At 42.3% G+C, this 14,037-nt stretch overlaps 1 protein-coding gene across 2 annotated transcripts in view; it reads left to right on the top strand.

Moving 5' to 3' along the window:
• Positions 1–14,037, top strand: part of ANO10 (anoctamin 10) — a 536,131-nt gene that overhangs the window by 19,143 nt on the left and 502,951 nt on the right. For both annotated transcript variants that reach the window (XM_029589377.1, XM_029589378.1), the window contains exon 4: positions 3,904–4,038. In XM_029589377.1, the coding sequence (XP_029445237.1) occupies positions 3,904–4,038 (135 nt within the window). The remainder of the gene's footprint in view (positions 1–3,903; positions 4,039–14,037) is intronic.

Here is a 14,037-nt window from a genome sequence, read left to right as displayed (position 1 = left end):
AAACGTGACATCTGGCATCAGGTCAGTCTAGAGATGCTCATGTACTGCAGCATCTAATGTGGGTTCAGCCAAAGCTACCACTGCCTGCAAAGGTTCCAGCTGTTTCCAAGGCTAATATGGCTACTAGAGCTCTGCAGTCTGAAAATGTTCACATGTTCTTCTTGGTGGATATTACCCTTCATAAATCTGTTTTTAGAGGTGGGCAGAGATATATTATGATTTTTGATTGGGATATGAAACTGCCTTGCATCCAATATTACCAAACTGGATTGGTTTCCTTGACCTTAATTGCAGACTGGGGGTTGGGGGGGGGGGGGGGGAGAGTTATGGAAGATTTCTGGAAATGTAACAAATGTTCCAATATGATTAGAAATGTTGTTAGGTTTATTCGGTGGTTGTTTTGTTTTTTTTCAATTCATGGTTGGGATCAGGGTTACACCCACCAGACTGGTAACACTGGGTTAACAGGTGGGATTTCAGATCATGATCACAAACTTCAATTTATTTTCCATCACTGTTTGTTGACAATATTAATATCAATGATTAATCAGTTAATTTATATCACGTCTTCCTGCTGAAGCTGCTCAAAGTATGTTATGATGTAATAAAAAATATGCAAAATATAAATAGCAACAGTAGTACATACATAATTTAAAACACAGGAATACATCCATATCAGCAATAAAGCATATACAAAAATAAAACATCATAGGAATAGCAGAGAGTTAAAATACAATTAGAAACTGCCCCAAAAATAAACATTTTTTATTTTGGTTTCACTTAGTTTGGCTTAAAACTTCATGCGGACTTCTAAGGCACGCATACTGTGAGAAGGATCGAAGGGAGGCAATCCCAGGGACAGGGTCAGGGGGTGGGGTAAATAAACTAGATCTGGTTTTCAAATCTGTGTGCACTGGTTTTTCAGCAACATTTTGACCACTGGCATTTTTTTTTTAATCTGTAGATGATTTTCAAAAGGGAAATTACCTGTTTAGCTTTCTTTGAAAATTAGCTACAGGGTCCTTGAGTTCAAAGTATCCACGGACTTTGCAGCTGCGCCGTCTGTTTGAAGTTGCCCTCACTATAAAATGCCCCAGCAGAAATAACTGGATGGCTTTTTATCTCCACTGGCAACTTCATTTAAGGAAAGGTTTAGATACCAAATCTTCAGAATGTTTAATAGAGGGCTGGAATCTATTAGGAATTGGATGATGAGAAACTTGCTCTTAATCTACCAAAAACAGACATCCTGAATGTAGACAAAATTTCTCTTATGGATCTTGGCTTGTCACTGTCCTTAGTCATGGTCACATTACCTATTAAAGACCATGTACAAAAGCTGGGAGTCATGTTGGACTTGGGTTTCAAAAGTTGCCAAGAGTGCTGATAGTTCTCATTGAGCAATCTGTTTTTATGCTCTGATTTGAATAATGCAGATTTGGTGACAGTAATTCATGCAGGGATGGTAACAAAGACTTGATTATTGTTCTAGCCTCTTAAATACAGTAGGTTCATCCCACAAAGACTAAACATAGACTTCACTTATCCAGAATACCACAGTTCATATTTTAACAGATAGTAATTTAAAAAGCCATATTGGCCCAGTATTGAGGGGATTGCATTTCAGTGGCAGGCTAAATTTAAGCTGTTGGTGGATAACATAAGTTTTTCAAGGACAAGGCCCTACATACTTACTAAAAATGGCTAGACTTTCTAGAACATGGCACTGAGCATTTTTTTTGCCTGATTCCATTCCTTTGGAATACTCTTCCAACAGATATCCATCAGTCTACAGATTTAGTTCTGTTTAAGCGATAAAATACTTTTTTTGTTCACAAGGCTTATGAAGAAAGAATGATTCATTAGAAATATGCATGAAGAATGTTAGAATCAAACTAAGTTTATTCAGGATGCCATTTATCAGTCTAATTTAGTATTATGCTCTAGTTAGATTGCCCTTGGTTTGTCCTTGTAAAATAAACCAAGCAAATGAAAATAACGGTGCAGAATTCAATGAGTAATGGAGAAGCAGAGGAAGCAAAGGTGGGGATGTAAGCATTAGGATTGGCCAGTGTGAATATATATGTTTCTAACTTTCTCCTGAATGCAGCAAGGGTTTTGGCTTCTCGGACTCCTGTAGTGGAAGGATTTTCTTTGGTGTTATGCTTCTCGGAAAAATTCTGTAAACCGGCACTAAGGACCTGAATTATCTAGATAATGCATTTGGGATATAAAAACCCAAGGGAGAGGTACAATAATGAGGTGACATTCTTCAAAGCACAAAAGAAGAACAGGGTCTGATAGTGATCTTATCTAATTATCTCTAAGGTGGCCAAACAAGAGGATAAGTCAATAGCAAAAGCTGGGTGCATGGGGAGAGGACTGGTCAGCAGAAGAAAAAGAGGTGATATTGCTCCAGTATAAGTCCCTGATGAGAATTTGGAATATTGTGTACAGTTGTGGAGACCGCACCTTCAAAAAGATATAAATCCATTGGAGTTGGTCCAGAGGGTGGTTACTAAAATGATCAGTGGTCTTTGTTCTAAAGCATATGGAGACAGACTTAAAGATCTAAACATGTATACCCTAGAGCAGTGATTCTCAGCCGGTGTGTCGCTAAGCACCGGCAGGTGTGTTGCGGCGCCCGGTGTCCCCTTGCCCCAGTTGTGCTTCGCTGCTCCTCGGAGGTGGACTGGCCTATCAGGGGATCGATCATCACCCGGTGGGCCGATGCAGTTAATAGCTTACAAACTATCATGCTTACAAACTTTCAAGAGGTCGGCTCCTTGCCTCTCTCCCTTGTATATAGTACTTATCTTCATTCTCCCTTCTTTATTTTCTACTCCCAGTTAAGGCATCCTTGTTATAATGTAACTTTATGCTCCTTTAAATTGTCTCTTGTTGATTGGTTAGTTACTGTTACTGCTTAGTTCGATGTAAACCGAGTTGATTTGATTTGTATCAAGAAAGTCGGTATATAAAAGTCTTTAATAAATAAATAAATAGCTGAGTAACGCTGCGTACCGTCACCAGAGGCCAGGCTGGCAGGGCTGAAGAGCGGAGAGATGTTGCATGCTGCTGCCGGAGGCCAGGCCAGTGGTTGCTGAAGAGCGGAGAGACTCTGTGTGCCGCTGGCGGAGGCCAGGCTGGCAGCGGCTGAAGAGCTCAGGCCAGGCTTGTTGGGCCAAACAATGAGAAGAGGCTCCACGTGATGGGGGAAACTTGCTTGTGTGTGAGTGGCAGCTTTGTGTGTGTGTGTGGTAGAATGGGTGCCTGGGTACCTGAGTGGAAGCTGTGTGTATGTGGTAGAATGGGTGCCTGGGTGGTGAGTGGCAGCTTTGTGTGTGTGTGTGGTAGAATGGGTGCTTGGGTGCGTGAGTGGCAGCTTTGTGTGTGTGTGTGTGGTAGAATTGGTGCCTGGGTATGTGAGTGAGAGCTTTTGTGTGCGGTAGAATGAGTGCTTGGGTGCCTGAGTGGCAGCTTTGTGTGTGTGTGTGTGTGGTAGAATAGGTGCCTGAGTGGCAGCTTTGTGTGTGTGTGGTAGAATGGGTGTCTGGGTATGTGAGTGAGAGCTTTTGTGTGCGGTAGAATGAGTGCTTGGGTGCCTGAGTGGCAGCTTTGTGTGTGTGTGTGGTAGAATAGGTGCCTGAGTGGCAGCTTTGTGTGTGTGTGTGGTAGAATAGGTGCCTGAGTGGCAGCTTTGTGTGTGTGTGTGGTAGAATGGGTGCCTGGGTGCCTGTGTGGAAGCTGTGTGTATGTGGTACAATGGGTGCCTCGGTGGTAAGTGGCAGCTTTGTGTGTGTGTGGTAGAATGGGTGCCTCTGTGTGTGAGTGGCAGCTTAACTTTTATTGCTCCTGTCCTGAAAGAATCAGATTCACGGATGCTCTTTTTTTCTCTCATAGATGACCATGTTGATTTCCTTACAATGGCAGAGTGCCAATATATCATCAAACATGAGCTGGAAAATCTTCGAGCAAAAGATGAAAAGAACATTCCTGGCTCTCAACAGTCCAAGCTCTATCCTGGGAAATCGATTTGTAAGTTATACCTGCTTAGCGCTGATTATTAGCTCACAGTAATATGGTGTTTGTGCATAGCTGCTTGTACATAAGCCTTGACTGTGACTTTTACATTCTTGTGTGGCCAGGGTGAGGTGAGTGAAATTTTAGTGGAAACCCCAGATTGTTGCTGGATGATTTGCAGCTGAGACACAGTATCATAAATTCCTCCAAAAATACCAATAATGCATTGTCTTCTAATTTTGAAAAATAATGAGAACATATGGCTATATAATGGGTACACATTAGGCAGAAATCAAACAAGAATAAAGTATTAGATGAAATATGTTTTCTGTATAGCACAGATGAGATATAGCATGAGTTAGTATATGATGCCTAGCACTTGTTAACATTTGGAAAGTAAGACAACTTTAGCATTTCTGCTTGTTTAGTGAAGGACTTGGAAAAGGTTTTCAATAAGATAAAAGTGTATCTATCTTTCCTTATTTATTTAGATTGATCATTATCTGTAATTAACTGACTATCTTATTCAGCATTAGCTGATACAGGACAAGACCTGACGCTGCTCTTATATATGGGACCTTTACGGCCTGGTCCAGTAAATGTGCTTGCACAACAAAGGATTCTTTCATTTTTAAAGCAGACAAAACCTAATTTTTCAGAAATATTAGGTATGCTCTGTTTACCCATTTTGAGAATGGAAAGAAGGCCAGGGCGACTAACAATTTGGGAAGGCCATTAAGTTTTTAAAATTGTGCAGGAAGCTGAATAGCAGCTAATTGAGCAGTAATATGTTCTCATTATTTTTTGAAATTAGAAGACAATTCCCTAAGTAAAATTGATTAATAGCCATTAATGGACTTCTCCTCCAAGAACTTATCCAAACCTTTTTTGAACCCAGCTACACTAACTGCACTAACCACATCTTCTGGCAACAAATTCCAGAGTTTTATTGTGCGTTGAGTGAAAAAGAATTTTCTCCGATTAGTCATAAATGTGCTACTTGCTAACTTCATGGAATGCCCCCTAGTCCTTCTATTATTCGAAAGTGTAAATAACCAATTCATATCTACTCTTTCAGAACCTCTCATGATCTTAAAGACCATCTCTTCTCCAAGCTGAACAGCCCTAACCTCTTCAGCCTTTCCTCAAAGGGGAGCTGTTCCACCCCCTTTATCATTTTGATTGCCCTTCTCTGTACCTTCTCCATCGCAACTATATCTTTTTTGAGATGCGGCAACCAGAATTGTATACAGAATTCAAGGTGCGGTCTCACCATGAAGTGATATAGAGGCATTATGACATTTTCTGTTTTATTAACTATTCCCTTCCTAATAATTCCTAACATTCTGTTTGCTTTTTTGACTGCTGCAGCACACTGAGCCGACGATTTTAAAGTATTATCCACTATGATGCCTAGATCTTTTTCCTGGGTGGTAGCTCCTAATATGGAACCTAACATCGTAACTACAGCAAGGGTTATTTTTCCCTATATGCAACACCTTGCACTTTTCCACATTAAATTTCATCTGCCATTTGGATGCCCAATCTTCCAGTCTTGCAAGGTCCTCCTGTAATGTATCACAATCCGCTTGTGATTTAACTACTCTGAATAATTTTGTATCATCCGCAAATTTGATAACCTCCCTTTCTTCCTCTCTTTTTCTGCTTAGAACTTGGAGATTGTTAACCTCCATATGTGGTTGTATTCTGCATTCTGAAACGGTATCTGAATCATGGGGAAAAAAGTCATGTACATATCCAGCAGCAATTGCAACGTGGAACTGAAGTAGTTGTCCATGCTGTCTGCATGCAAAGGTCTTCCCTTTTCTCAGAACTAGAGCAGTGTGGGTTGCCAAGGATGCACTGAGTGGCTTGTTTTGTCATTCAAGCTATGTTGTATTATGTAGCTATTTTGGGTTAGGTTCTTAACATGGTTTAGGTAGAAGTTTTACCTTTTTATTGCTGCTGTAAATCAGTATGTTTATATGTGACAGTTGACTTTTCCATTTCACAAATAACCTTGACACGATAATGCTGGATAGTACGGGCCCTACATGTTATGCTGCTTGTTGCCATTGGTAACAGGAAAGTGTGTGACGTGAGGGAGTCCTGACTGGAAGATATCAGGGAAGACCCCTCCTGCCTTGGACTTGGGGCCATGAGTGAAGGATATTGAAGATTTCTACCACTCCAGCAAAGTGCTGCACTGGAGAGACTTATTTCCTATGATTTATTTCATAAAGAAAAAAGATAAAGAGTAAATGGTGTGATTTGTACCTTTTGCAAACAAAATTTTACCTTTTCTGCCTTCCAGGTACTGTAGTATAATCATCCTGATGACTTACTCTTGTACCACAGTGCTGTGACTGGGCCAAAGAGCCAACCTAAGTAGGCTATTTTTTAACATGAAGTGCTCCTTTAAGAATACACATTTACAATGTTTTTCATGAGAATGGACATACTTGGCTGATGCATGGTAGCAACAGTGTCTCCAGTTTCATAATGTAAACCTCATTCTCTGTTGACAAGCAGGCTTGAATTAACCATAACACATGGGTGACATCATCGGATGGCACTGACATAGACCCGGTTCTCAGAGCTCAGTAAACATGTTACTGAGCATGTTTGGGAGTTCCTGTTCATGCATTGCCTCATGAGTCTTTCTTTGTTCCCTTACCAGAAATCATGCCTTATGGTGGCCCGAAAGCTTGACCTAAAGTGTAGGGTGCAGGCCTCCTCAGGATTTGTTGTTGTCCTGATGCTGCACCACTCAGTAGTGATGGAATCATCATTGAAGTAGCGAAGTGCATGCATGATTATTCTAACATGCTTCCAGGAAAGGACCCTAAGGTGCTGGATAAACATGATATAAAATAGGTGATGATGATGTTGATGTTGGATACGTTTGGGGGAAAAAAGGTCTTCAGGGGATTCATGCTTAGTGCTTGGATCGCAGCTCATCAGCTGTACATGGTTCAGTATTTGCATAAATGCTTTCAGAAGTTGAAGTCTTTGACAGAATTGTCAGATCCAACACTTGTAGATTTTCATTGAGTGTTGGAGGACATAGAGGAATGTGAAATGCATATGATCTGCTCTGTGTATGAAGCTTTAGATACCATGGCCAGGAATTTGGCTGCTTCAATGGGGCTCAAAGGCTTGCATAGTTGAGAGTGCGTGGCCTTCGTGAAACATGCATGACCGTCTGATGGATGTACTCTCTACAGGGGACAATTTGGCATAAGGTAAAGAACACTGTGATTCTGATTAAAGAGCATTAGTCCATCCTACAGTTGTCAGCTGGCCCCAGCCCAATGACAGTACTTCTCCTACAAGCATCTGTTCTTTCATAGACATTCCTTCTTCCCTTTTCAACCATATTGAGTTCCTTCCATTCTTTAGCAGCAACAGCTGCCTGCTAGAGATCTGCAGGGGAAAAGATGTTAGTCGAAGGCCCAGCAGTAGTTGCAGCCTGAACCTCAGCCTGAACCTCATCTCATTGGCTAGGGCAATGAGCCTCAGCTCATTGCCCTAGCCAACTGGACTCAATTATTTACTGGTCCAACATTAAAAGTAATCACTCTGGGCCGAAGCATATTTTAAACCTGTAAGGCATATTGAATTTCTTTGTAAAACTTCTCCTTTATCTTCAGGTTGGTCAATAAATTGAGTTCCTAAGCATTCAGGTAGGTCAATCCCATTGAGTGGGTTATGCAACTCTGCCAACAAATGGAGATGGAGCAAAAGCTGACATCACGGCTATATAGTCCCGCCCCAAAATCATGGTATGCAAACGTTTGAACAGGATAATTTTATTATGTCCCTTATTGCTATGGTTTGTTTAATGATTGTGGTATTCTGTGATGCATCATAATTTAATTTTAAACGCATTTGTCTGATCACTCATGTTTTCTTAAAATGCTACACATCTTTCAAAACATTAAACTGAAATCCAACAATTGGATAAGTCTCCAACCCCCTGAGTGGATACTTGGTATAAACACCTTTTGGCAGCAATTACAGCTATGAATCTGTTGGAATAGGTCTCTCCACCAGCTTTGCACACCTATATATGTCAATATTAAGCCATTCTTTACAAAATTGTTAAAGCTGTGTCAGGTTCCTTTGGGAACATTGTTGGACTGCAGTCTTCAAGTCATGCCACAGATGTTTTTATTGGATTGAGGGTTGGGGCTTTGACTGCCCCACTCTAGGATATTTACTTTTTAGTTCCTTAGCTACTCCAGTGTAGCTTTGTCTATGTGCTTTGGGTTGTTGTCATACTGAAATGTGAACTTCCAACCCAGTTGCAGCTTTCAAACAGAGGACAACGGCTTTCATCAAAGACTTTTCTCTACTTTTCTCTATTCATTGTCCCTTCTGTCCTGACATATGCCCTGGTCTCTGCTGATGAGAAACATTCCTGTAACATGATGCTGCCACAATCAAGCTTCACAGCAGAAATGGTGTTTTCTGAGTGATGGGTTGGGTTGGGTTTGCACTTACCTGTAACACTTTGCATTTAGGCCAAAAAGTTCTATTTTAGTTTCATTAGATTATAAAATATTTTGCTACATAGCTACAGTATCCCGAGTTTTTCTTTTGCATACTTCAAACAGGTTTCAAGTACGACTTTTCTGAGTGATGGCTTCCTTCTTGCCACTCTACCAAACAGGCCAGATTTGTGGAATGCTTGGGGTACTGTTGTCTCATGCACTCTTTGACCAGTCTTGGCCATGGAAGCCTATAGCTCATTTAAAGTTGCCATTGGCCTGCTGGCTGTCTCCCTGATCTTGTTTGGTCATCCACTTTGGAGAGAGAGCCTGATCTAGAGAAGGGTCTTGGTAGTGCTATATATCTTCCACTTGTTAATAATCATCTTGACCATGCTCCAAGAGATATGCAAGGATTTTGTAATTTTTATACCCTTCCCCACATCTGTGCCTTTTCACAATTTTGTGCTAGAGTAGTTTTAACAGCTTTCTAGTGGTAATGGCTGGGTTTGTGCTTTGAAATGCACTACCAAGCAGAGAAAACCAACAGGAACTACTGAATTTATCTAGTTATCATATGAATCAGTACAATTTAACAGAAGTAGGGCCAATTCACTTAGTATGTCTTTTGAAAGTGATTGGTTACATAAGAACATAAGATATGCCATATTGGGTCAGACCAAGAGTCCCTCAAGCCCAGGATTTTGTCTTCGACAGTGGTCAATCCAGGTCACAAGTACCCAGTAGGATCTCAAGCAGTAGATCCAGGCCTTCTTATTCATAACCAGGGATAAGTAGTGGTTTTTCCAAGTCTACATGGCAAATAATTGGTAATGGAATTTTCCTCCAGGAACTTGTCCAAATTCTTTTTGATCCCAGCTATGCTAACTGTTTTCACCATGCCCTCTGGTAACAAATTCCATAGTTTGTGTACTGAATGAAAACATTCTTTCTCTGATTGTGTTTTAAATGTGCTACCTATTAACTTCATGGAGAAGAAGGGTCCTAGTACTATTTGAAAGGGTAAACAATTATTCCCTGTTTACCTATTCTACCCCACTCATGATTTTGTAGAGCTCTATTACATTTCTTCTCAGACATCTCTTCTCTAGGCTGAAGAGCCCTAACCTCACCTCATAGGAGAGTCATTTCATTCCTTTTATCATTTTGTTTGTCTTTCTCTGTATCTATTTTAGCTCTACTATATCTTTTTTGAGATAGGGTGACTAGAACTGTTCACAGTACTCAAAGTGCAGTTGTACCATGGATTGATGCAGAGGCAGTATTTTTTCCATTCCTTTCCTAATACTTAACATTCTGTTTGCTTTTTTGACCATAGCTGCACACTAGCCGATGATTTCAAAGTATTGTCCATAATGAGTCAAAGATCCTTTTTCTGGGTGATGACAATGAATATGAACTATTATTTGAATTATACTTCTCTATGTGTTTCACTTTGCACTTGTCCACAGCAAATTTCAGCTGCCATTTAGATATCCAACTCCAAGTCTCACAGGTTCTCCTGCTTATTCCTCACAAACGACTACTGATTTGACAACTTTGAACAATTTTGTGTCATATGTGAATTTGATCACCTCACTCTTCACTCTCTTTTCCACATCATTTATAAATATATTGAAAAGCACCAATTCCAGTATAGATCCCTGGGCACTCCACTTTTTATCTTTCTCTATTGAGAGAAAAGACCATCCAGTCCTACTCTGTTTTCTATCCTTTAGCCTGTTACCAATCCACAGTAGGACATGAGGGTGCGGTTCTCCTCCTGGATGGGTTGCATGCCCCGGCTAAGGCTTCTCCTTTCCACAAGTCTGCTAAGAAGCTAGTGGATCCTGAGTGGAACACTCCAGAATCCGGCTTTCGGGTTGGTAGAGCTATATCCAAACTTTATCCGTTACCAGAGGAGAACTTGGAGATTTTAGCTATTCCAAAGGTTGATGTCTCAGTCTCAACAGTCACGAAAAAGACTACCATTCCGGTAGTGGGTTCGGCATTGCTGAGGGATGTACAAGATCGTAAGCTGGAGCTCCATCTCAAGAGAATTTTTGAGGTTTTGTCTTTGGCTATTAGGACAGCAGTATGTAGTAGTCTTATGCAGAGGGTCTGTTTACGCTGGGTTCATAGAAACATAGAAATGACGGCAGAAGAAGACCGAACAGCCCATCCAGTCTGCCCAGCAAGCTACGCACTTTATCTTTTTTTTTTTTTTTATCTTTTTCTCTTACCCACCTGTTACTATTGGGTTCAGCAATTGCAGGAGATGCAGCTACATTAGGAGCAGTGGCAGCGAAGCTGAACAGCTAGAGACTATGGTGGCTTACAGAGCAGTTGCCTTTTATAATCTTATTAGAGCCTCCTCCAAGATTATGATGTTGGCGGTGTCTGCCAGAAGAATGCTTTGGTTGAGAAATTGGTTAGCAGACATGTGCTCCAAAGCTCAGTTGGAAGCTTTGCCTATCAAGGGCAAGTTATTGTTTGGTGAGTATCTAAAACAGAAGAGCCTTGGGGAGTCTAAGGTGCATAAGTTGCCACAGGACAAGCCTAAAGGAAGAGACAGTTAATTGTCTCAGTCTAGGTTCCGAGACAGGCGGAGATTTTGCCAATCTAAGGGATCCGGTGGGCCTCAAAGGCAGCCTGCAGGAAGATCTCAGGTTTAGGGGTCAGTCCTTTCGGGGTGGCAGGAGGCCATCCAGAGAAAATGTGGGTGAAGTGAATGAAGTGAGGCTGGTCCACTCTTTGGTGCTGGTTGTCGGGGTGGGGGTGGGGGGCGTCTTATGCTCTTTTTCAAGGCGTGGGCCAAGATTACCTCAGACCAATGTGATAAAAGACGGCTACACATTAGAATTTGCTCGTCCCATTCAGGATGCCTTTCTAGTGTCCCCTTGCGGTCCTGTCGCCAAGTGCGTAGCGGTCCAAAATACTGTGGATCGCCTCAAATGGTTGGGAGCCATAGTGCTAGTTCTGTGAAGAGAGCAGCGGACCAGAAGGTACTCCATTTACTTTGTAGTGCCAAAGAAGGAGGGTTCCTTTCATCCAATTCTAGACCTGAAAAGTGTGAACATGGCCCTCAAGGTGCTGTGGTTTCACATGGATACTTTGCGGTTGGTGATCCTAACAGTATGAAAGGAAGAGTTTCTGGCATCATTAGATCTCTTGGAGGCTTATCTCCATATAGCCATCAGGCAAGAGCACCAGAGGTTTCTTCGCTTTATAATTTTAGGAGAGCATTTCCAGTTTCGGGCACTTCTGTTTGGTCTGGCAACAGTGCGATGCACATTTACCAAGCTAATGGTGGTAGTGGTGGCAGGCTTATGAAAGGAAGGGGTGCTGATGCATCCGTATCTGGATGATTGGCTGATCCACGTGAAGTCCGAGGATCTCTGCCAGCAATCGGTACAGAAGGTGCTATGTCATTTGTGGTTGTTGGGCTGGGTAGTGAACTTGGCGAAGTCACCTCATTCCATGTCAGTCCCTGGAGTTATCTAGGTGCTCGGATTGACACACAGGAGGAGGAGAGGATCTTGAAATTGCAGGGGCAGGTCCGGCACTTGCTGGGTCTGCAGATTCCCAAAGCATGAGACTATTTGCAGGTCCTGGGCTCCATGGCGTTGACATCGGCATTGGTCCCTTGGGCTTTTGCTCACATGTGGCCTCTCCAGAGAGCTCTCCTGTCCAAGTGGAATCTGTTATCAGAGGAGTTTCATTTTCCTTTCCCACTCGAGGGAGAAGGTAAGGAAAGCCTTTCATGGTGGCTTCTGCATGCCAATGTGGAACATGGAGTAGAGCTGGAAGTTCCAGATTGGGTGCTAGCTAGTTCTGATGTCAGTCTTTTGGGTTGGGAGTGGTATGTCTGGATTGGTCGGCACAGGGTCAGTGGTCGAAGAAAGAGGCTGGTTGGTCTATTAATCGATTAAAGACCAGAGCAGTCAAGCTCACTTTTCTTGTTCTTCTGCCTTTGATACGCAGGTGTTCGGTCAGAGTTTTGTTGGACAACGGGATAACAGTGGCTTACATCAACCGACAAGAGGGTAAAATAGTCGGGCAGTGGCTCAGAAGGTTAGGAATTGATATTCTGGGCGGAGCAGCACTTGGAGCAAATAGTGGCATCTCACATTGCTGGGGTGAACAATGTTCAGGCGGAATTTCTCAGTTGCAAGAACATAAGAACATAAGAAAATGCCATACGGAGTCAGACCAAGGGTCCATCAAGCCCAGCATCCTGTTTCCAACAGTGGCCAATCCAGGCCATAAGAACCTGGCAAGTACGCAAAAACTAAGTCTATTCCATGTAACCATTGCTAATGGCAGTGGCTATTCTCTAAGTGAACTTAATAGCAGGTAATGGACTTCTCCTCCAAGAACTTATCCAATCCTTTTTTAAACACAGCTATACTAACTGCACGAACCACATTCTCTGGCAACAAATTCCAGAGTTTAATTGTGCGTTGAGTAAAAAAGAACTTTCTCCGATTAGTTTTAAATGTGCCCCATGCTAACTTCATGGAGTGTCCCCTAGTCTTTCTACTATCCGAAAGAGTAAATAACCGATTCACATCTACCCGTTCTAGACCTCTCATGATTTTAAACACCTCTATCATATCCCCCCTCAGTCGTCTCTTCTCCAAGCTGAAAAGTCCTAACCTCTTTAGTCTTTCCTCATAGGGGAGTTGTTCCATTCCCCTTATCATTTTGGTAGCCCTTCTCTGTACCTTCTCCATCGCAATTATATCTTTTTTGAGATGCGGCGACCAGAATTGTACACAGTATTCAAAGTGCGGTCTCACCATGGAGCGATACAGAGGCATTATGACATTTTCCGTTTTATTCATCATTCCTTTTCTAATAATTCCCAACATTCTGTTTGCTTTTTTGACTGCCGCAGTACACTGAACCGACGATTTCAATGTGTTATCCACTATGACACCTAGATCTCTTTCTTGGGTTGTAGCACCTAATATGGAACCCAACATCGTGTAATTATAGCATGGGTTATTTTTCCCTATATGCATCACCCTTGGGGAATGGGAGTTGTCGGAAAGGGCTATGAGTCTAATTTGTGACAGATGGGGAGGTTCCCCACCTGGACTTGATGGCGAAAAGATGGAATGCCAAGGCTTCCCATTTCTTCAGCAGGAGAAGAGAGCACTGGGCAGGGGGTGGAGGGTGTCGATGCCCTGGCGCTTCATTAGCCCCAGGGAATACTGCTGTATGTGTTTCCTCCTTGGCCGCTAGTGGGCAAGATGATATGGTGCATAGAGAAACATTCAGGCGGTGTGATTCTGGTAGCTCCAGAGTGGCCTCATTGCCCATGGTTTGCAGGTCTGGTAAGCAAGGCCATAGATGGGCCTCTGTAGTTCAGTCATTTGTTGAATCTTCTCCACCAAAGTCCAGTTTCTTCGGATCAGGTGGATCGCTTTTGTCTCGCGGACTGGCCTTTGAGAAGAGACGGCTGAGAAAGAAGTGTTATCCTGAGCTGTTCATTACCACATTGTTGCAGGCCAGG

Source organism: Rhinatrema bivittatum, chromosome 2 (assembly GCF_901001135.1).
Source record: "Rhinatrema bivittatum chromosome 2, aRhiBiv1.1, whole genome shotgun sequence".
NCBI lineage: Eukaryota > Metazoa > Chordata > Amphibia > Gymnophiona > Rhinatrematidae > Rhinatrema > Rhinatrema bivittatum.
Note: the sequence above shows the minus strand (reverse complement) of the source record. Positions and strands in the feature narration are given on the sequence as shown.